Source organism: Phyllobates terribilis, unplaced genomic scaffold, assembly GCF_046119375.1.
Source record: "Phyllobates terribilis strain yellow unplaced genomic scaffold, ASM4611937v1 Scaffold_60__1_contigs__length_8166268, whole genome shotgun sequence".
In the NCBI taxonomy this organism is placed as follows: Eukaryota; Metazoa; Chordata; class Amphibia; order Anura; family Dendrobatidae; genus Phyllobates; species Phyllobates terribilis.
This window is the reverse complement of record NW_027362820.1, coordinates 2142000-2166757: the sequence shown is the minus strand read 5'-3', so window position 1 is coordinate 2166757 and position 24758 is coordinate 2142000. Positions and strand designations below refer to the sequence as shown.

The window sequence follows — 24758 nt, the reverse complement described above, 5'->3', positions numbered from 1 at the left end:
TTTAATCAGGCTCCGCCCTCCTGGCTTTGCTGGACTTCATTTGTATTTACTACTGTTGAGCTAGCTTGTTGCTCTATTGCCGTACTCTGTTAGTTTTGCTAGGTCTTATGACCTCTTTGCTTTTTGTTGTGTGTTTGTCTTTGACTGCTACTATCTCTGCTAGGAGGTGTCCAACTAAATCCCAGTCCTTAGATCTTGTAGGGATCCCTCCCCCACATCTATAGGTCTGCGTTCAGACTAGCCGAGGACTTTAGCGGGTCTGATCGCAGGATCAGGTTCCCCGCTACATCGTAGGGATCAAGTTTAGTTCTATTGTAGGGACAGATCTCCTACCTTTCCTTAGTCTCTGTAGCAGATCATAACAGTTACGCCCACAGAAGACCCCGGGTCTTCACGACCATCTATTTTGTGAAGTACACCAGTCCCTCCTGCAGCAAAACAACCCCACAACATGATGCTTCCACCCCCGTGTTTCACAGTTAGGATGGTGTTTTAGGCTTACAAGCTTCTCCCTTTCTCCTCCAAACGTACCTATAGTCATTATGCCCAAAAAGTTAAATTTTAGTTTCAGCAGACAACAGGACATGTCTCCAAAAATTAAGGTCTATGTTCCTGTGTGCATTTGCAAACATTAATCTGGCTTTTTTATGTTTCTTTTAGAGTAATGACTTCTTCCTGGCAGAGTGGCCTTTCAGCCCATGTTGATACACTACTCATTTCACTGTGGATATTGACACAATCTTAACAGATTCCGCCATCATTTTCACAATGTCTTTTGCTTTTGTCCTTATGTTGATATGCAAATATCGGAAAAAAGCATGTTCATATCTGGGACATAGAACCCATCTTCTTCCTCAGCGGTATAATGGCTGGACATTCCCATCTTTTTTGTACTTGCGTATAATTGTTTGTACAGATGAACGAGGCACCTTCAGGTATCTTGAAATTGTACCCAAGGATGTGCCAGACTTCTGCAAGTCCACAATTCTCTTCCTGATATCTTGGCTGATTTCTTTAGACTTTCCCATGATGTTACACAAAGAAGCAGTGTGTTTCAGGTGTGCTTTTAAAAACATCAATAGGTGTGTCTCTAATTAACTCAGATGTTGCCCAAAAAAAAAAAGAAGCTTCCAAACGCTTGACATCATCATATGGGCAGTCCAGAATTGTTTAAAGGCATAAGGATCTTAGTGTATATAAACTTTTGACTTTGCAGTAAGTAATAAAAATGCCTTAAAACATTCTCTCTCTCTCTCATTATTTGGGCATTTGGCAAATATTAAAAATGATGTTAATTCTAATTTACCTAAAACGGGAAAGGTTTATTCTGATTTCATGTCAGATATTGAGTAAAACATGCAGATGTGTCTTTTTATATAGTGTATGTAAACTTTTGGTTTCAAATGTATATATCCAGGGGTGGGTTAAGGATAGCCAGGCCCCGGGCAGTTCAGACTGTGTGGACCCCCGACGGGTCACGTGACGGGTCATCATATACCTGAAACAGATTATTTCTGAAAAAAAATAGCTGCTGAGTGAAACTATAACCAAAAAAAACCCATCAATTAATACACAATTTACCTACAGTTAAAAGTGTTTAAGCCATAGTATTGAACAGACCAATTGTAATATGTAACAAGTCTCTTTCCAGTTGTCACAAGCTTTTCATATCGATAGTGCAGCACAAACACAGAATACTGTAGAAAACATTTACAGCATCACATTTCCATCACAATAGAAACATCAGTCATTATATCAATAATAAAGTGTCAAATGTATAATGTAAAATAAATCTATATATATTTCATAAAGCTGCCTGGACCATAAACTGTAGAAAGTGTCCTCTCACTAAGCCTAAGCTCAAGCACACAGATAGTTTGGGGTTTGTTACTTGTTACATTTTATAGGTTAATTTGACCTTCAACCAAGGGGACTTAGTAGAGATTTGTCTCTGGACGCGTTACCCTTTTCCCCTGTATGATGCTGACCAATCATAAACTGGAGGCAACATGGAGGGAAAAGAAGAAAACACCCCCAGATTAGGTAAGACCTGACCTTTCCTGTGTAATAGAAGACTCGTGTTTGAAGCACCACTCCAGGAACTTCGTTTAGTTGCACCATTCCAGCACTGAAATAAAAACAAAACACTAGACCGTAGCTTTAACCAGGTCACAAAACTCTCACTAGCGGTGATTACTGTGCAGGGGAGGAGAGCGGAGGTGTGTGATTCCATGTACTGCTCTGTATCTATCCCAGGCTGTGTGGAGTAATGTCCTGGGACCTGGGGTAAACGCTGAGCGCTGTATGTGACACGTGCTGATCGGACACTGCAGCTCTCATCTCAGCCCTGTCCTGCTGCTGTGAGACTAGAGCTGTGGTGTGCGATCGGCATTTATCCCAGGTACCGGGAAGTTATTCCCCAAAGCCTGGGATGGATGCGGAGCAGTATATGGAATCTCACATCTCTGCATAGTAATCGCTGGAAGTGAGATTTTTTTTTTAACTAGTTAGACGTGTATTATATCAGATACAGAGAAAGCCAGTTCTGATATTCTCTGGGGGTGTGCTCTTTATCCTCTGCCTGACACCTCTTGCATATTAATGGACAATGTCATACAGGGGAAAAGTAAATGCCCCCTTAGTTGAAGGGGAAATTGGTGTAAAGTTTACAAGTTAATATCTCTGCAATGGAGATGAGAAATAAAAGAAACCATGTATTATTCATATCTTCAGACACTTGAATGTAAAGTAACTAGTTCCTCTTTAAAGGGAATCGTTTAATAATATGAACCTGGCTCAAACCACATATATAGACCTGCAGATCCTTGAAACCTAAATCCAATGACACCTTTATATCTTTTATCTGCTGCTGCATACCAAAGAAATCAGTTTTGTAACTGGACTTGAAATATGATAACTAATGGGTGAGTGGTCTGGTGGGCGTTGTTTTCCTTAGTCTAATTGTTCCACAGTCCCACTAATCATGTTATCATGCCCTGTGGGTTTGAGTGACATTATTTGCAAGAGCGGTGCCATCAACAGCTCTCTGTAAATTTCAGCATCGCTGATAATGCACAATAAGCCAGGTGTGCTTCATGGGAACACTGAGCATGCCGGGTATGCAGCACGGACGCAGGACACAGCCAGCTGCGGAATTTGCAGAGAACCATCTGTGAAGGCTGGCTGTGTCCTGTCATCATTGCCTGCAGTTAATACACTGTGCCCCGATAAAGTTGGGGTGCATACGCCTGGCTGACTGCGCAATGTCAAAGAGCCAGTGGTAACAACGCTCTTGTAACTAATGTGACTCATGCTCACAGGGGTATAACGTGATTAGTGGGACAATTAGTCTGGGAAAACAACACCCCCACAGCTAGTCCCCCAGTACTTAGCAAATTGCAAGCCCTGTTATAAAACTGATTTTATGCATAGGCAGCAATTAATAAGCCCAAAAAAAGCCTTGTAAGAAGGGTATAAAGGGATCAATAAATACGTGGTTACAGATTGGAGATCCTGACCGATTCCCTTTAAAGTAAAAATTTCTTGGAAATTAATAGACATGAATATTAGTGATGGGCGAGCACTAAAATGCTCGGGTGCTCGTTGCTCGGGTCAAGCACATTGGAATACTCGGGTGCTCGACCTGAGCAACGAGCCCAATGTAAGTCTATGGGTAACTTGAGCGTTTTTAGGTGGCTCACCCTCAGCGGTCTGCAGAGGGCCTAAAAATTGCCCAAATCGATGGGAGCAGTGTTCAAATAACATGGGAACAGCATGGAGAAGACCCCTTGAGGCATTTCTGACTCCCAGGTCACTGCTGTCAACAATGTTGTCAGAGTTATTACGCCACTTTTACGGACTCACAATAAAACATACAAAAAAAGGAAGCCAAAATGGATTTTCCTGGGAAATATGTTAAGGAACATCCTTTCCAGGGTAATGACTTGTATATAAGGCAAAATAGATAACCATAAACAAAAATACTCCTCCACACCATAGGCTATGTTCACACATAGCGTTTTTGATGCGTTTTTGCACTTTTGTATTGCTTTCAACCTTGACATATGCATTCACCAGTAAATGTCATTTTAACATTTTACAACCTTTTCTGGCCATGTGGTGTGTGAGACATGATCAGACACATCCTGCTTCATTTATAAAGGAGGGACTCTGAAAGTCACAAAGCCTATTCTTAGAGAGCCATCAGCCGGCTATGCTTTGTTGTTCCCATTACTAAAGAGTGGGTCTCCTATACTGTTATTACGTATGCAGTGAGTGGCAGGGCTGCCCAAAATTTGGACGCACCCCAATACCCCTTTGAAAATTTGGACGCACCCCAATACCCCTTTGAAGCGACTTAGAGGAGGGCCTCCTGAAAACAATGTTCCCATTATTAGGAAGTGTGTCTCCCATACTGTTTACCTATGCAGTGAATGCAAGGGTTGTCAAAAATTTGGAGGCACTCCAATGCCCCTTGGAAGAGACGCGGAGGTCAGAAGGCCTCCTCAAAACAATGTTACCATTATTAAAAAGTGGGTTTCCCATTGTGTTTGTCTATGCAGTGAATGCAAGGGCTGCCAAAAATTGGGAGGCACTCCAATGCCTCTTGGAAGAGACGTGGAGGAGGGCCTCATAAAAAAATGTTCCCTTTAGAATGGAGCGGGTCTTCTATACTTGTAATGCCCATGCACTAAGTGTATGAGTGTATGGGCTGACAAACATTTACCCCTGGGGGCTATACATGAACATACTGTATAAAAAATTTTTTTTACGAGCATCATAAACACCCTTTAAAAAAATTGGGTGGGTGTTGCATCATGGACCACGGTCACACAGGTGATATGTGGTGGAGGAGGAGGACAAGAGCAAATAGCCAAAATCAGGAAGCGTATACCCATGTGTGGGTGTGAAAAGGTGCATGGGAATACACCTCCCAAAAAAAGACACTGGATTTGAGTTTATGTTACGCTGCTATCATTCGGTGGTGTTGAGAAGTCTGGCCCAATCCAGCCCTTGTTCATTTTTATAAGAATTAGCCTGTCAGCATTTTCAGTTGGCGGATGCGCTTATCAGTTATAATTCCACCAGAGGCACTAAAAACCCACTCTGATAAAACGTTAGCGGCAGGCAGGCCAGGACCTCCAAGGCGTAGAGAGCCAGTTCATTCCACGTGTCCAGCTTGGATACCCAATAAATATAAGGCACAGAGGAATCACGGAGGAGGTTGGTACGGTTGGCAAGGTACTTCCTCAGCATTTTCCCAAACTTTGCACTCCTTCTGAGAGTAACTGTGCGATGGGAGGGGCTGAGAAAACTCTCCCAGAACTTTGACAGTGTTCCCCTGCCTCTGTTGGAGTTGTGTCTCTCTCGACTGTACTCCTTGGTTGTCCAACGAACTGTGACCTCTGCTGCCAGCGTTTTCAGATGGGAATTTTTTTAATAGTTACGCAACAAGGGCCTTCTGGTACTGCCCCATTTTTGTAGACCTGTAAGCCTCAGGAATAAGAGATAGAAAGTTCTCCTTGTAGCGTGGGTCTAGAAGTGTCACCAACCAGTAATGACTGTAACCAAAAATTTTGAGAACGCGAGGGTCACGGGAAAGGCAGCATAACATAAACTCAGCCATGCGTGCCAGATTGCTAACAGGCAAGACTTCCATGTCCTCACCAAGAGGACGACTGACCATGCTCTCCTCCTCCCTGTCCTCAGGCCATCCACGCTGAACTGACAGTATGACAGTTGTACAGGTAGTACCGTCTATAGCGCATGAAACTAGCTCCTGTTCTTCCTCCTCCTCTTCCTCATTGTCACCCAATCCACGTTGGGAGGAGATGAGGCTGGGCTCTGTGTAATCACGCTGTATGGTTCCTTGCTCCATCTTATCGTGCTCCGCCTTCAATGCATCCTCTTTGATTGTGAGCAGAGAGTGTTTCAGAAGACAGAGAAGCGGGATGGTGAAGCTAATTATGGTGTCATTGCGCTCACCATCTTGGTGGAGTCCTCAAAGTTTTGGAGGATGGTACAGATGTCTGACATCCATTTCCACTCCTGAGGTCTTATGCGTGGAGTCTGAACTGAATACCAACGGCCTTGTTGATGCAGGTAGTCAACAACTGCCCTCTTCTCCTCACAAATCCTTCCCAACATCTGCAGTGTAGAGTTCCAACGCGTTGGGACATCACACACCAATCAGTGAGCCGGAAGCTGCAAACGCTGCTGAAGCACGGTAAGGGCGGCGGAAGCTGTAGCTGACTTTCTAAAATGGGCAAACAGGCGGCGTACTTTGACAAGCAGATCCGGCAGTTCCGGGTAGCTTTTGAGAAACCGCTGAAACACAAGGTTAAGCACATGGACCAGGAATGGTACATGTGTGAGCTCGCCTCAGAGCCGCCACCAGGTTCCGGCCATTGTCACACACGACCATGCCTGGCTGTAGGTTCAGCAGTGTCAGCCACAGATCTGCCTGCTCTTTCAGAGCGCTCCACAACTCTTCAGCATTGTGCGGTTTGTCACCTAAGCATATTAGCTTCAGAACAGCCTGTTGCCGCTTGGCCGAGGCAGTGCTTCCAGCTTGTGACTGATGTGATCATTTCGGAGATGGAGGCTGAAGAGTAGGAGGTGGCTGAGGTGCAGGAGCTGTAGACTGTGGGGGCAACCCTGATTGACCTAGGGCCCACAATCCTCGGCGTCGGGAGGATGTGTTCCGTCCCAAGGTCTGGCTGGGTCCCGGCTTCCACTATGTTAACCCAGTGTGCCATCAGCGACATGTACTGTCCCTGCCCACAAGCACTTTTCCACGCGTCTGTGGTTAGGTGAACTTTCCCTGTATCTGCATTGTTGAGGGCACTGCTAATGTTGTGGGACACGTGCTTGTGGGGACGGCACACCGCGAAAAATAGTGGCGGCTGGGGACCGAGTACCGAGGGACGGCCACTGCAATCAGGTTGCGTAAAGCTTCCTTCTCCATGAGCCTAAAAGGCAACATTTTGAGCGCAAGCAGTCGTGAAATGTGGGAATTTAGTAGTGTGGCCTGTGGGGCGTCGGCTGCGTATTTGCGTATTTGGACAACTGAACGCTGCGCTGTGACAAGGACATGCTTGCTGATAGTGCTAGTTGAGAGTGTGCAACGACAGGTGCAGGGCAGGAGGCATCTTCGTATGGCATGTGCCATGGGCAGGGGATTGGCTTGCACGCACAACAGCAGAAGAAGCAGTGGTGTCACCCGCAGACACTGTTCCTGGACCCTGGGATTCGGTCCACAAAGTCGGGTGCTTTGCTGCCATGTGCCTGATCATGCTGGTGGTGGTCAGGCTGGTAGTTTTGCTACCCCTGCTGATGCTGGCCAGGCAGGTGGTGCAAATGGCCTTTTTGGGGTTATCGGCAGAGTATTTAAAAAACAACCAGACTCGGGAAGACTTAACAGTTGTACTGGCAACTTCAGTCGTGTTGTTGTTACGTGTGGTTGCCCGCCTTCTGTTTGTGGTCACCACACTGCTTCTTCCTGCCTGTTGGGGTGCTCGGCCTCCCGCCTCCTGTGTTCTGCTGTCCTTGCTCTGCATGTCCTCCTGCCAGGTTAGGTCAGTTACTATATCATTCACCACCTTGTCTTCCACTTCCTCACCCCGGTCTTCCTTCTGACTTTCTGGCAATTGTGTCTCATCATCGTCCACCTCTTGTGACACTTTCCCACCGTCACCTTCATACGACCGTGGCTGCTCAAATATTTGGGCATCGCAACATGTGATCTCCTCTTGCCCCGTTTCAAGTGGACCAGGCGAGACGCCCGAATCTATAAATGGAAAAGTGAACAGCTCTTCGGCGTGTCCAAGTGTGGGATCAGTTGTCTCTGGGCACTCGGTATGGTGGGTGGAAAGGAGGTTCAGGGTGAGGAATATGCGGTCCAGACTCACAGCTACTGAGACTTCACCGTGTGGAAGACAGGGTGGTGGTGGTGGCTAAGTGACGGAAGCATTATCTGCTATCCAACCAAGAGCCTTTTCACACTGATCTGTGTTCAATAGTGGTGTATTGCGGTCCCCTATTAATTGGGACAGGAAGGTCGAGCAAGAAGATGTGGGCATTTGTTGTGGCACAATTTCAGCTTGCCCTCAGCCTCGGCATGCACCATCACGTCCAGTTCCCTGTCCCTTGTCACGTGCCTTGCCCATTTTAAATGGAGGACAATATCTTCCACGCTCACTACAAATAGCTGAATTTGGAGCCAACTTATATGTGATCCGTGTGACGGACAAACCACAGTTTTAAATAGCCGGCCTGTAGGTAACTATTTTTAAACAACGTTGACCTCGTGTCAATAAGTTCACTGACACACTGCAACAAAATTTCAATGGAGGCCAGAAATGGCAGTATTTTCAGCGCAATTATATGAGATCCGTGTGACGGACAAACCACAGTTTTAAATAGCTGTATTTTTAGCGCTTTAATATGGAAAGAACCTGGCTGTATTCTGCAGTGCCAACAAGCAAATGGGGCAGATAAACGGTGTTCTCTGGATTGCTTTTTAAGCAAATAATCAGGATTAAGATAAAAAATAAATTATTCCTGGCCCCTGATACCTGGGCCTATTTCTACAAATATCTGTAAAAGGACAAGCAGACAGAACTGGAATGGACCCTCTTGCTATGTGCACTGCAGTCTGCTATATACCCGGCCTGCCTGCTTAGCATGGCGGCGCCAGGTCTGATATAGACCTGATGACGCTGTGCGGCCAGCCAATCCCTGTAATGCAACAACCAACATGGCTGCGGCATTACAGTGTGTGGCAGAAAATCCCTGCATGTTGATTGGCGATCTAAAGTGCGCCACACATGCAGGGTGGGGACCCGAGCTCCCGCCGAGCAACCCTGGAAAGTGTCACAAGAGCAGTGAGATGCTCAGGCATGCACCGAGCAGTAGCGAGCATGCTCGCTCATCACTAGTTACGGTTCATTACAACATTCCACGCTAAAGCGACAGAATTACGTGACTGTCTTATCAAATCATGGCCCATCTTAATGGCTGACCCTATATTGGCAAAATATCTACCAGAGAGACAACAAATCACCTTCAGAAAGGCAAAAAATCTCTGTGATCACCTTATGAGAAGCCACTATTATCCTACCACTCCCCCTAATTTTTTGAAAAGACCACCTCCACTAAATGTATGTGTACCATGTGGTAGATGTGTGGCGTGTCCTAATGTCGAACATGCTAACTCTTTCACAGATTCCCAGGGCTCTAGGACCTATTACATCACCAAACCGATAACTTGTACCTCTAAAGCGGTGGACTATTATGCGATATGCCTGTGTCCTAAAATCTATGTAAGGTTCACAACTAGACAACTTAAGACAACAATACGTGAACACGTCCTAGGTATTGAAGCGGCGGTAAAGGAAACTGATATTTCTACGTTAAAAACTATTCCCAAGCATTTTAGAATACACCATAAGTGTGACGCATCTAAACTTAAAGTTCGGGGTATTGACATGATCACCACTAATATTAGGGACGGTAGAGTGAGCCAACTATTAGCCCAGAAAGAGAGCAGATGGATTTGGACTTTAAAAACACTCCATCCATTGGGCTAGAACGAAAATATTAGTTATGCCCCATTTCTCTGATCACCTATATCCACATTGTTTTAACTTTTTCCTATTTCTTTAGTGTTCCTCCATGAGAGTTTGTCGTCTTTTTCTACCAAATATTCATAAAGGCATTACATGGTGATTGGCATGTTTGTATACGTGATCTCTCCATTTCTATGTCAATGACGTTCATGACTTCCATTCTGCTATTGGATAACATGGACATAATTGCTGGCACTGTATTGTCTCTCAAGATCTGTAACTTTTTTCTGTGTGTGCATTTTTTGTCCATACAGTTATTATTGGATATCTTTCGCATTTATAGATCGATATTTTGAGAGATATTTTCTTATATCTTATTATGCATTTACAGTATACTATGATCTCATATAATCATGTTATACTTCATGCGTTTCTTAAAGATATACTTTATTTGTTTCGTCATGTCCAATTAACTTCTCTGACTTATATATAATTGGCTATCGCCTATACCCCTTAGATATATATATACATTTGGGCTATGCTATTATTGACAGTTTACCCCATTATGCTAGTTTCTTTTTCTCTCTGGTTGTATTTGACTATATATGTCTGTGGACTGGGCGGTACGCATGTCTTCACTGTTCTCTGTGGTGTCCTCGCTGGTCGTATCAATATTTGCTCCATGACGAGCGGTCACGTGGTTCCCCATGTGCTTGCGGCATCATGGATCATATGATGCGGTAGCCGTGGATGCCGCGGTGATTGCCATGTGTCATGCCACGCCCTCCCTACACCCATTGGCGGACTACACCCCCCCTTTTCCATTGGCTCAAGGGTTTCTAAACCCTATCCACCTTCATTGACGCCACCCCCTGACGAAGGCAGCCGTGCTGAAACGCGCATCAGGGTGAGCGCCATTGAGGAGCGTGTTCACATCCACTGTGGCTGTAAGTATTCTATAGGATTTATGCTACACTCTTTTTGCTGCCGTTCTTTAATCTTTTTTCCTACTTAGGTGCATTTTCTAGGCTTTAATATGTATTAGGATATACTTTTACCCTGTAGCCTAAGAGGTCACTTATAAAGATCTGCTGTCCCCGGTATGAGCTATCTAGATTAGTACCTATATATAGACAGCGGTATGACTAACCTCTTATATAGCAACTACTTCTGACCTACCTCATAAGCACCTGCACTTTTATTGAATGCTTCACTGCATTTTAACAATATATTCTTATTTTTTTGGCAGCCCAATTATGTATTTACATCAGAAAATAATCATCTTAATTTGTCTCATGCTCCTCATTAGTGCTCCTCCATTGTTTTACTATTAACTGTCTCTGATTCATATTTTTTTCCTGTATAAATTATAATTAATACAATTTTGTAATTTTTTCACTATTATATGGGACTCTGACTTGAAGTTTTTTCCTCTTGTTTATTATGTATGGAGAACTATGTGGGGCCCATTATTCTGTATGGAGGACTATGTGGGGCCCATTATTCTGTATGGAGGACTATGTGGGGCCCATTATACTGTACACTGGTTGGCCCACGACTTTGTCAAAGTTTTTCATTTTGGCCCTCTGCATGTTTTGAGCTTTACATCCCTGATGTAGTCAGTCTGGGTAAATGTACATGGAAATGGCAATAATGCAAAGCTGCTAATTGGACTTTGCTACAAGCCTCCTAATATAGCTGAACACGTAGAGGATGATATGCTGCAACAAATTAAAAAGGCAACAAAAACATGTCATCGTCAAAAGTGTTGGCTCCCTTGAAATTGTTCCAGAAAATGAAGTAATTCTCCCAGAAAATTATTGAAATTACACTTTTTGTTATACACGTTTATTTCCTTTGTATGTATTGGAACAACACAAGAAAACAGAAAAAAAGGCAAATTGAACATAATTTCACACAAAATAGGTAGGACAAAATAGGTGACACCTTGCCAAAATTGTGGGTAAACAACTTTGTTTCAAGCATGTGAAGCTTGTTCAAACGCAATTTTGGCAAGTAACAGGTGTGGGCAATATGAAAATCACAACTAAAACCAGATAAAGGAAGAAGTTGATTCAATCTTTGCATTGTGTGCATATGAGTGGCACACTAAGCATGGAGAAAACAGAAAACGGAGAAGAGAACTGTCTGAGGACTTGAGAACCAAAATTGTTGAAAAATATCAACAATTTCAAGGTTATAAGTCCATCTTTAGAGATCGGCATGTTCCTTTGTCCAAGGTGTACAGCATAATCAATAAATTTACAACCCATACAGTCAAATATGGGGGAGGTTCAAAGGTGTTTTGGGGTTGCTTTGCTGCCTCCGACTGTGTGCAAGGCATCATGAAATCTGAAGATTAGCAAAGGATTTTGGGTCACAATATAGTGCCTAGTGTCAGAAAGCTGGGTTTGCGTCCTAGGTAGTGTTGAGCGAGCATGTTCTATTAACCCTTTCGCCGAGTATGCTCGGGCCGAGCTCCGAGTATTTACAGCTGCTCCGTGATATGTTTGAATCACTCCCATGTGCATGATTTGCAACTGTTTGACAGCTTTATTACATGTGAGGAATGTCCATTTCTTACACATTCCTCACATGTAATAAAGCTGCCAAACAGTCGCAAATCATGGACACTGGAGCGATTCAAACATAACACTGAGCAGCTGTAAATACTCGGAGCTCACCCGAGCATACTCGGAACAGAACATACTCGCTCAACACTAGTCCTAGGTCATGGATCTTACTGCATGACAATGAGCCCAAATATACTTCAAGAAGCACCCAGAAAATGGATGGAAACAAAGTGCTGGAGAGTTCAAACAAGCAATGAGTCTTGATCTAAATCCCATTGAACACCTGTGGAGAGATCTTAAAATTGCTGTATGGAGAAAAATATTAAAATTTGAGAGTCCTCAGTGGTTGATACCATTTTTTCAGTTAGCCATTAGTCAGTAAGCTTTCGAGACTACTCAGATCTCTTCAGCAGACATAGTATAACACAAAATCTGAAGAGTCACATATTTATACACAACAGGGCACAGGAATAATGCAATAGATAAGACAAGTGAAGTGAAGCAGAACTATCAGTATGGGAGAGGGATAAGCAGTTGTGGCCGTAAAAATGTGTGGACACAAGTAGATTTATTCTTTTTTTCGTTTTTTTGTGTGGTGATGAGAATTCATCCTTGTTTTAAATTTTTGCCCTGTCTTCCCTACATACAGACCCCCAGTTGGACATTTGGAACATATAATTAAGTTCATTGTGATGCAGCTGAAAGTACCTGGGATCTTGTGGTCCTGATGTGAGTTGGGAATCTTTATCTTGTCCGTGGTCTTTATAAATGGACGGGTTTTACATTTACAGTTGGTGAGGATGAATCCTGTAAGTTTCACCACAAAGGTGAAACTATCCTCCCGGTCAGTTTGCTTTCCCTCCCAGTACCTTTTAATTCTAACAATGTTAGGTTTCTGGGAGATTATACTTGTTCCTTTTATTTTTGGTTCTCCTTAGCTTGCCTTCTTTGCCCTATATGAATGTGTTTTTCTTTCTCATTCAGGGTTTTCATATTTTACTTCATACTTTCCTTTCCCCTTGTTGACAGTGTGTTGCAGTGTCCCCTCTGGTTCCTCAGGAGGTATGAGAAACTCATCAACGACTTATTAGGGAGTTAGGTCTGTGGTGACGTTTTTAGTTGTACAGCTAGGGCATTTCTTGTCTGTACAGAGACTAGTTGGGTGTAGTTGCGGCATTCTCCCGTGTGGGTTCTCCGATGGTTATCAAGATGCGCTTTCTGTTTAAAACATTTCCCACATTTTGAACATGAAAAAGGCTTCTTCCCTGTGTGAGTTCTCTGATGTTTATTAAGATGTGAATTCTGTCCAAAACATTTCCCACAATCTGAACATGAAAAAGGCTTTGCCCCTGTGTGGGTTCTCTGATGGATGATAAGAGTTGATTTCTCTGTAAAATATTTCCCACATTCTGAACATGAAAATGGCTTCTCTCCTGTGTGAGTTCTCTGATGGTTGATAAGAGTTGATTTCTCAGAAAAACATTTTCCACATTCTGAACATGGAAAAGGCTTCTCCCCTGTGTGAGTTCTCTGATGTTTGAAAAGATTTGATTTCTTTGCAAAACATTTCCCACATTCTGAACATGAAAATGGCTTCTCCCCTGTGTGAGTTCTCTGATGCATATTAAGATATGATTTCTGGTTAAAACATTTTCCACATTCTGAACATGGAAAAGGCTTCTCCCCTGTGTGAGTTCTCACATGTTTGATAAGAGTAGATTTCTTTGCAAAATATTTCCCACATTCTGAACATGAAAATGGCTTCTTCCCTGTGTGAGTTCTCTGATGTTTATTAAGATGTGAATTCTGTCCAAAACATTTCCCACATTTTGAACATGAAAAAGGCTTCTTCCCTGTGTGAGTTCTCTGATGTTTATTAAGATGTGAATTCTGTCCAAAACATTTCCCACAATCTGAACATGAAAAAGGCTTTGCCCCTGTGTGGGTTCTCTGATGGTTGATAAGATTTGATTTCTCTGTAAAATATTTCCCACATTCTGAACATGAAAATGGCTTCTCTCCTGTGTGAGTTCTCTGATGGTTGATAAGAGTTGATTTCTCAGAAAAACATTTTCCACATTCTGAACATGGAAAAGGCTTCTCCCCTGTGTGAGTTCTCTGATGTTTGAAAAGATTTGATTTCTTTGCAAAACATTTCCCACATTCTGAACATGAAAATGGCTTCTCCCCTGTGTGAGTTCTCTGATGCATATTAAGATATGATTTCTGGTTAAAACATTTTCCACATTCTGAACATGGAAAAGGCTTCTCCCCTGTGTGAGTTCTCACATGTTTGATAAGAGTAGATTTCTTTGCAAAATATTTCCCACATTCTGAACATGAAAATGGCTTCTCCCCTGTGTGAGTTCTCTGATGTATAATAAGATTTGATTTCTGTACAAAACTTTTCCCACAATCTGAACATGAAAAACGCTTCTCCTCTGTGTGGGTTCTCTGGTGTTTAAGAAAACTAGATTTATGGTTAAAACATTTTACACATTCTGAACATGGAAAAGGCTTCTCCCCTGTGTGAGTTCTCTGATGTTTGATAAGAGTAGATTTCTCTGTAAAACATTTCCCACATTCTGAACATGAAAAAGGCTTCTCAACTGTGTGAGTTATCTGGTGCCTAACAAGACTTGATATCTGATTAAAATATCTCCCACACTTGGAGCAAGAAAATCTATTCTTCGCTGTGTGAATTTTTTGATGTTTAAAAAAAGACTTTTTGAGAAGAAAACTATTTCTATATTCTGAATGTGAAAATGGCTTCTTTGCATTAGGAGCAGTTTGTTTTTTAATGCTTATTTTGTGACTTTGATTTTCCTTAGTAGTCGGTAATGAATCAGAAGACGAGACCTGTTTCAAAGGATCAGATGGCAGATCTTTGCTGTGAAGGGATGATGGTAAATCTGGAGTAATGGCATTCACTTCAATTGCATCCTGTGGAATCTGAAAATTATCTGATTTGAAAATTGAAGATGTCAGCTGTCCCTCTGATCTCCTGGTACAGTCATCTGCCAAGAATAAAAACAATCATCATTTTTTAATAAAGAATCCTTGAATTTTATATTTTTGAACATTTCTACTTAAACGGTCCATTAAAAAAGGCAAGTTATATAAAAAAATTCACTTATTCACCAAGACAATGACCATCTAATAGAAAACCTCATAGGATGAAGCAGTGGAGCGTGGTGTTCAACTGTTTGTTCATTCTGGCTCCCAAATATAGAGTAAAAGGCGCAGGCTCTGTCCAGCCACTAAGATTAGGGTGCCTGGGACCTGTAGTACCATCCAGTCTGGCAGTATGGGTGTGTGTGCTGTCCAGCTGGAATAATCTGCTCCCTGCTTCAGCCATTTGGAAAGCACCACACCCTACTAAAGGTGGAAGCATATTGCTGGAAGCTGCCAGATACAGCCTTGTTCTCCTCTGGTTCAGTCCTCTGTGCTCAGCTCCCGGCTTGTGGATTTGTTTCCTGTTGTGACCTCGGCCCGTTTACTGACTACTCGTGTCTTCTGATTTTGTATTTTCTCTGCCCTCCTGGTTCTGACCCGGCTACCTGACTATTCTTCTTTCCATCTCACTCCAAAGAATAGCAGGTAACACCGTGGCCCAAGCCTAGGGGTCTCTGTGTAGGTTCAGATCCATGTAGAGGGGTTAAAGGGTGATGATCAAAGTAATTTGTGAAATCTGTAAACAGGGTAGATAGTGACAAGCCTGTTCGTGGTGGCCATCTTTTGAGCATTCCTAATAGCTAAATGGCGCTCCTTCCCTTCTTAACCTGCCATGTGCCCAGACAGTAGTGTACAACCGTATATAGGGGATTGTCAGATTCAAAAGAAGTTGGAAAATAATTTGTAAGGTCCATTTGTTTCCTATTATCCTTTGTGAAGAATTCCAAAGTTATCACCACATAAAGTGACACACGTCAGATTTGAAAAATGGGGCCTGATTAGAAACATAAAACTGCGGGAAGGGGTTAAATCAGAGGATTACAGAAGTTAAAAACTGTGACTATAGACAATAAAACATCGACTGAAATGATCAAACTGAACAGTCTTCATCAGAGAAAAATGAGTAACTAGTGGTGAAACCTCTCTGGGGTAATTGGAGTATGGGGCTCGGTGGCTCTTGGCAATCTAAACTATCATAAGAACCAATATTTTCTGTCAGATGAGTGTCAAGAAGAAATATTAGACATTTAAAGTGAACTTTTTTATAATACTGCATTTGGAAGAGGTAATGGAGATCTTTTTGAAAAACTACCAGGGAGTTATAGAGTCACATAAGTGAGGCCGGCCGATCCCACCACAATGAAACTATCATAGAGAGGGAATTTGTAAAAAAAAGAAAGAATATAAAAACATGTAACATCCCCAACAACAACGTATGTATGAAGGGAGAAATCCAACACTAAACTGGAGTTGCACTCATTTATGGTGGACCATTTGGCTCGAACAAGCCGGAACCCCGAACACGAACCTGAATTTGAAATGCCGAACAAATTCGCTCAATACTATTTATGATGTGGAGTGAATCCATGAAACCAGGGCTCAAGCCAACACATCTCCTGCAGGCGTGAAAAAATGTATATTACAGCCATCAGCCACGCACAGCTTAGAGATATATCATGGCACAGGTGTAATGTTTTCTGTATAGTTTATCACAATCCAGTTTGCAGTTAGTTGGTTTTAAAATAAATTGAACAGTCAGGATAAAGGGAAACTCTACTGTTATTGTACAGAAATTCACACTTGGCCTCACTGCACATTTAATGTTGTCGATCATAAAAGTGAAGTTTGGCCAAAAAGACTGGACCTGGTCTTGTAGGGACCATATGAGCACATTCAGCAGCACAGAAGGTAGATTCATCCAATAAGATATCAGGGATCTAGGAAGCCAACACCATCATTACCCTCCGCTTTCTCTTACAGGCCCATCATTATATTTTTCTTCAAGGGATTTTCTCACTAGTCAGCACATTCTACGTACGCTGTCATTTGGCTTTGTAGTTTACAGACCTGGGCAGGTAACGGTCAGCGTCTCCTAATCCCAGGGGGTAGGTGGATCCTCCAGGTTGTAAGTGCTACAGAAAAGGGCTTTCACAATTACACAAAGTAATCTGAATATTTTCGGACGGAGGAGAATGTTGTGGTCTAGCGGCAAAATGGTGATCACACGATTGTGATATGGCTGGACTACATCACCGATAAAGCAGCCACAGCCAGTGACTGAGAAGAATCTGTGACTTCTCTGCATTTAGTGGTTACTACTCACCTGGGTAGTCATATGTAGGAATCTCCTCTTTACACCGCTCATCACCCCTCACATATGTCTCTGTAGTATTAATATGGGTCAGATCTTCACCCTGAAACAAATATTATAAAAGTCAAAGACAGATGAAGAAGTCACATCTATGATCAGCTCTAATCCTGTTATCTCCACCGTTCTCATAACACAAATTTAAAACATAATAATGGTGGATAAAACAAGACTGAAGACAGGACCTTTACAGCCGTCTACACATCATAGGGGAAATCTCATGACATCTTCTCTCCATCTACCTGAAGAACATTGGTATCTTCTTGTTTACAGTCCTGTGGAAGAAGAGGATGGGGACATCTCTCTGGTGTTGTCCTCTTACTGGATAGATCTGGAGGAAACACATACAAGGACTGAATTCATTTTTTACATACAGATAATTATAGACCGTGTGTATTTAGTCCTGTCTATTACCTGGTGATGTGAAGGGCTGGGGAACCTCCATCATGACGTCCTTGTACAGATCTTTGTGTCCTTCTAAATACTCCCACTCCTCCATGGAGAAATAGACAGCGACATCCTGACATCTTATAGGAACCTGACACATACAATGATACCGTCATCCCCCAGATCCCTTCATAGCATTACTGTATAATATCCCAGCATTCCCAGCAGTGTCACCTCTCCAGTCAGCAGCTCAATCATCTTGTAGGTGAGTTCTAGGATCTTCTGGTCATTGATGTCCTCATGTATCAGAGGGTGAGGTGGAGGCCCTGTGATTGGGCTCAGGGGTCTTCCCCATTCCTCAGACACAGGGTCCTGACAGCGCTCACTAGAGGTCTTCTTCACTACTGTGTAATCCTGGTTATGGAGAGACACATTAATAAATCTCCCTCCAGACATTTCCAGAGTCCTCACCTCTCCAGTTCTGTTCATCTGTTATTCCCATAGATAAGAATGATGTAATGGGACGTCATCAAAATCTCTCACCTCTCCAGTAAGACGGAAGAGGATCTCTAGGGCGAGGTGTAATATCCTCTCCGCCATCTTGTCCATCATTTTCCTGGATAAATCAGGAAAATTTTCTTATATAGATGATCTTCACTGAGAGGATCCGGTATTTTAGAGATCTGAATGAGAAAAAGATAAGCTGATGGATAAGACCATTTTTCACAGCTTACTAATTCTCCTATACATAAAGATGGAAATATTCTTTGACCTGATCTTCGCCCGGCTCTGTTCAATACATGATTTTACTAACTCTCCTCTTCCACTCTCTGATCACAACCTTCTTTCATTCTCTGTCAAGAACTGTCACCCTGCTCAAGACACCCCCACTTTCCACACTTATACAAATATACATGCCATTAACACCCAGAAATTTATGAAAATGTTGCAATCATCATTGGCCCCAATCTCCTCCCTCTCATGCCCTGACTTTGCACTGAAGCATTATAACGAAACATTGCAATGCGCCCTGGATGAAGCCGCACCTCCTACACAGAGAACAACTCGGCACAGACGGCGACAACCCTGGAACACACTGCAAATACACTTTCTCCAGTGGTGCTCCAGGTGTGCCGAACGGCTGTGGACAAAATCTAATCTGGCCGAAGATTTCCTCCATTATAAATTTATGCTTAAAACCTATAACTCCACCCTTCACCTCTCCAAACAAACCTACTTTAACAACCTCGTCATCTCATGGTCCAATAATCCTAAACACCTGTTTGACACTTTTCACTCTCTCCTTAATCAAACAGCACAGGCCTCAAACATCAACCTCAGCACTGACGATCAGGCCAATTATTTAAAAGAAAAAAATGACCATATCCGATAGGAAATTTTCTCTCAATCCCCAAATGTTATGCATACTCCTCCCTCCCACACTGCATCTTGCTAATTTTCTGACTTCAAACCAGTCACGAAAGAAGAAGTGAAAAGGCTCCTTTCTTCCTCTCGCTCTACCACCTGCACCAGTGACCCTATTCCCTCACATCTCCTTCAGTCCCTTTCTCCAGCTGTCACTACTCACCTAACTAAAATATTAAACCTCTACCTTTCATCTATTATTTTTCCCTCCTTTTTTAAACACGCCAGCATACATCCATTACTTAAAAAAACATCCCTCGACGAGAACTGTGCTGCTAACTACAGACCTGTTTCCAATCTTCCCTTTATCTCTAAACTACTCGAACAAGTGGTCCACTCCTGTCTAATCCGCTATCTCTCAGATAACTAACATTCTACTGAAACTGCACTCACTAAAGTTTCTAATGATCAACTAACAGTAAAATCTAATGGTCACTACTCCCTGCTGATTCTCCTGGATCTCTCTGCAGCATTCGACACTGTGGATCTACCTCTCTGACCGCTCCTTCACTGTGTCTTTTGTTGGCTTCTCTTCTTCTCCCCTTCCCCTTATTCTCGGGGTTCCTCAAGGATCAGTCCTAGACGCCCTTCTTTTCTACTTATACACCGCTTCTATTGGACAAACAATTAGCAAATTCGGTTTTCAGTACCATCTCTATGCTGATGACACCTAATTAGACACCTCTTCTCTGGACATCACTCCTGCATTATTACAAAATACCAGTGATTGTCTTTCCGCTGTCTCTAACACTATGCCCTCCCTCTATCTAAAATTGAATCTGTCAAAAACTGGACTCCTCTTATTTCCTCCCTCCACTAACCTATCTATGCCCGATATTGCCATTTCTGTTTGTGGCTCCATCATTACTCGCCAGCAACATGCCCGCTGTCTTGGGGTCATACTTGATTCAGATCTTTCCTTCACTCCTCACATCAAATCACTTGCTCGCTCGTGTCTTCTATACCTCAAAAACATCTCTAGAATTAGAAATTTTCTTTCCTTTGACTCTTACTGTAGCTCTTACTCATTCTCGTCTGGACTATTGCAACTCTTTACTTATCGGTCTCACCTACCGATACAACGATGTCTCTTCCCTGTGCCAGCCATTGCACTGATTGCTCATCCAATACAGAGTTCAATATAAACTTAGTGCTCTTACCCACAAAGCTATCCACGATTCAGCACCACTCTACATCTCCTCCCTCGTCTCATTCTAGCAGAACGAAGGGCACTGGTAGGGTGGTAATGACTTAAAGCTGAAATCCTCAGTAAGCCGCACCTCCCACTCCCGTCTCCAAGATTTCTCGCATGCTGCACCAATTCTTTGGAATGCACTACCCAGGACAATTTGATTAATTCCCAATACCCACAGTTTTAAGCGTGCCGTAAAAACCCATTTATTTAGACTGGCCTATCACCTCAACATACTTATCTAACTGTCCCAGTTTTGGCCCATATTAAAATTTTCTTCAAAATCATGCTCATACCATCCATGCACTGCATAGCCTCTGTCTGTACTGTACACATACTGGCTGGCGATCAGTTCATGTAGTGTTATGTACTTACCCTATTTAGTATATTAAGGCTGTATTATACAATATATGTACATTTTACCTTTTGTGTCTCCCCTATTTCCTTATAGACTGTAAGCTTGTGAGCAGGGCCCTCACTCCTTTTAATATCTGAGTTATGCTTATTCTGTAAAGTCTGTATTGTCTGTGTAAGTCCCCCCTAAAATTGTAAAGTGCTGTGGAATATGTTGGCGCTATAAAAATTATTATAATTAAATTCAGATGTAAATCTCAGGCCCACTCTATTGATGTTGAGTTCCCTGACAAATTCAAAAGATTGTTCACTCGTCCCCGACCAGATGATAAAAATGTCATCAATATATTTGTACCATACCCCAATATATGGCTGCCATCACTTATGACCATCCCTGAATATTGTGGATTCCTCCCACCAGTCCAGGGATAAGTTAGCATATGAGGGGGCACAGAGGCTCCCCATCGCAGTACCCCTGAGCTGGTGGAAGTACTTCCCGTCAAAAAGAAAGAAGTTATGAGTAAGAGTGAATTTTAGAAGATCCTCCATGAAGTCATTATGTCTGCTACACTCTATTGACCTGGATTTCAGGAAATATCTTACTCCTCTGATACCATCCTCATGCGGTATATTACTGTACAAAGCCTCGATATCTAGTAAGGCCTGGTCCCCTACATGCATGTATACATGCTCGAGGGTCTACATGTAGGGGAGCAGGCAAAGGGAAAACCAACTCTAGAGGGATTATTCCAACTTCAGGACCTCAGGCGATACTATGGGAACATTACACTGTGTAGGGGCATCATACATCCTGCATAAGGGGGATAATGGGGGCATTACACTGTGTGGGGGCATCATACATCCTGCATAAGGAGCATAATGGGGGCATTACACTGTGTGGGGGCATCATACATCCTGCATAAGGGGCATAATGGGGGCATTACACTGTGGGGGCATCATACATCCTGCATAAGGGGCATAATGGGGGCATTACACTGTGTGGGGGCATCATACATCCTCCATAAGGGGCATAATGGGGGCATTACACTGTGGGGGCATCATACATCCTACATAAAGGGCATAATGGGGGAACATTACACTGTGTGGGGGCATCATACATCCTGCATAAGGGGCATAATGGGGGCAGTACACTGTGTGGGGGGCATCATACATACTGCATAAGGGGCATAATGGGGGCATTACACTGTGTGGGGGCATCATACATACTGCATAAGGGGCAAAATGGGGGCATTACACTGTGGGGGGCATCATACATACTGCATAAGGGGCATAATGGGGGCATTACACTGTGGGGGGCATCGTACATACTGCATAAGGGGCATAATGGGGACATTACACTGTGTGGGGGCATCATACATCCTGCATAAGGGGCATAATGGGGGCATTACACTGTGTGGGGCATCATACATCCTGTATAAGGGGCATAATGGGGGCATTACACTGGGGCATCATACATCCTGCATAAGGGGCATAATGGGGGCATTACACTGGGGCATCATACATCCTGCATAAGGGGCATAATGGGGGCATTACACTGTGTGGGGGCATCATACATACTGCATAAGGGGCATAATGGGGGCATTACACTGTGGGGGCATCTTACATACCGCATAAGGGGCATAATGGGGGCATTACACTGTGGGGGCATCTTACATACCGCATAAGGGGCATAATGGGGGCATTACACTGTGGGGGGCATCATACATACTGCATAAGGGGCATAATGGGGGCATTACACTGTGTGGGGGCATCATACATCCTGCATAAGGGGCATAATGGGGGCATTACACTGTGGGGGCATCTTACATACTGCATAAGGGGCATAATGGGGGCATTACACTGTGGGGGCATCGTACATACTACATAAGGGGCATTATGGGGGCATTACACTGTGTGGGGGCATCATACATACTGCATAAGGGGCATAATGGGGGCATTACACTGTGTGGGGGTATCATACATCCTGCATAAGGGGCATAATGGGGGCATTACACTGTGGGGCCAGTAAAGGGGTCCTGTACTATGAGAACAATACGTTTCCTCCCTTCCTGTCTCCATAGTTGGGTCGTATGTATCTATTATAGGAAACAGAACAAAAACCTTGATTCTTATAAAGGGGCAACACAAGACCCCAAAAGAGTCTCCGTGCTGAAGGGGTTAATGCCCCCTGCCTCCAGTAATGGGGGAACTCCACATACCTCCACCTGCAGAGCCGCCACCACATATATGGCTGCTCTGTGCGCACAGGAGCTGTGATGAGGTCACAGGAGGGGAGGAGTCAGGGGTCACATGATCAGGGGCCTCAGTGGATGCAGGACTCTGCTGTGCTGGTTGTCATGGTGCTGGATGAGCTGAAGTTTATGTGTGGGGTCAGGAGGGGTTTACAGTGTGGATGTAGCAGAGCCGTGTGTGTACGAGGTGTACGGAGCGGAGCCGCGTGTGTACGAGGTGTACGGAGCAGAGCCGCGTGTGTACGAGGTGTGCGGAGCGTAGCCGTGTCTGTACGAGGTGTACGAGGTGTACGGAGCAGAGCCGCGTATGTACGAGGTGTACGGAGCGGAGCCACGTGTCTACGAGGTGTACGGAGCAGAGCCGCGTGTGTACGAGGTGTACGGAGCGGAGCCGCGTGTGTACGAGGTGTACGGAGCGGAGCCGCGTGTGTACGAGGTGTACGGAGCAGAGCCGCGTGTGTACGAGGTGTACGGAGCGGAGCCGCGTGTGTACGAGGTGTACGGAGCGGAGCCACGTGTGTACGAGGTGTACGGAGCGGAGCCGCGTGTGTACGAGGTGTACGGAGCAGAGCCGCGTGTGTACGAGGTGTACGGAGCAGAGCCGCGTGTGTACGAGGTGTACGGAGCAGAGCCGCGTGTGTACGAGGTGTACGGAGCAGAGCCGCGTGTGTACGAGGTGTACGGAGCAGAGCCGCGTGTGTACGAGGTGTACGGAGCGGAGCCGCGTGTGTACGAGGTGTACGGAGCGGAGCCGCGTGTGTACGAGGTGTACGGAGCGGAGCCGCGTGTGTACGAGGTGTACGGAGCGGAGCCGTGTGTGTACGAGGTGTACGGAGCAGAGCCGCGTGTGTACGAGGTGTACGGAGCAGAGCCGCGTGTGTACGAGGCGTACGGAGCAGAGCCGCGTGTGTACGAGGCGTACGGAGCAGAGCCGCGTGTGTACGAGGCGTACGGAGCGGAGCCGCGTGTGTGCGAGGCGTACGGAGCGGAGCCTAGTGTTTACGAGGCGTACGGAGCGGAGCCTAGTGTTTACGAGGTGTACGGAGCGGAGCCGCGCGTGTACTAGGTGTACGGAGCGGAGCCGCGCGTGTACTAGGTGTACGGAGCGGAGCCGCGCGTGTACTAGGTGTACGGAGCGGAGCCGCGCGTGTACTAGGTGTACGGAGCGGAGCCGCGCGTGTACTAGGTGTACGGAGCGGAGCCGCGCGTGTACGAGGTGTACGGAGCGGAGCCGCGCGTGTACGAGGTGTACGGAGCGGAGCCGCGCGTGTACGAGGTGTACGGAGCGGAGCCGCGCGTGTACGAGGTGTACGGAGCGGAGCCGCGCGTGTACGAGGTGTACGGAGCGGAGCCGCGCGTGTACGAGGTGTACGGAGCGGAGCCGCGCGTGTACGAGGTGTACGGAGCGGAGCCGCGCGTGTACGAGGTGTACGGAGCGGAGCCGCGCGTGTACGAGGTGTACGGAGCGGAGCCGCGCGTGTACGAGGTGTACGGAGCGGAGCCGCGCGTGTACGAGGTGTACGGAGCGGAGCCGCGCGTGTACGAGGTGTACGGAGCGGAGCCGCGCGTGTACGAGGTGTACGGAGCGGAGCCGCGCGTGTACGAGGTGTACGGAGCGGAGCCGCGCGTGTACGAGGTGTACGGAGCGGAGCCGCGCGTGTACGAGGTGTACGGAGCGGAGCC

At 44.7% G+C, this 24758-nt stretch overlaps 1 protein-coding gene across 2 annotated transcripts in view; it reads right to left on the bottom strand.

Moving 5' to 3' along the window:
• Positions 1-11401: 11401 nt before the first annotated feature.
• LOC141192325 (uncharacterized) overlaps positions 11402-24758 on the bottom strand; it is a 43189-nt gene continuing 29832 nt past the window's right edge. For both annotated transcript variants that reach the window (XM_073661816.1, XM_073661817.1), the window contains exons 2-7: positions 18396-18535; positions 18087-18266; positions 17880-18003; positions 17708-17796; positions 17421-17511; positions 11402-15159 (exon numbers count right to left, since the gene is read on the bottom strand). In XM_073661816.1, the coding sequence (XP_073517917.1) occupies positions 13238-15159; positions 17421-17511; positions 17708-17796; positions 17880-18003; positions 18087-18266; positions 18396-18464 (2475 nt within the window). In that variant the 5' untranslated portion in view covers positions 18465-18535 and the 3' untranslated portion in view covers positions 11402-13237. The remainder of the gene's footprint in view (positions 15160-17420; positions 17512-17707; positions 17797-17879; positions 18004-18086; positions 18267-18395; positions 18536-24758) is intronic.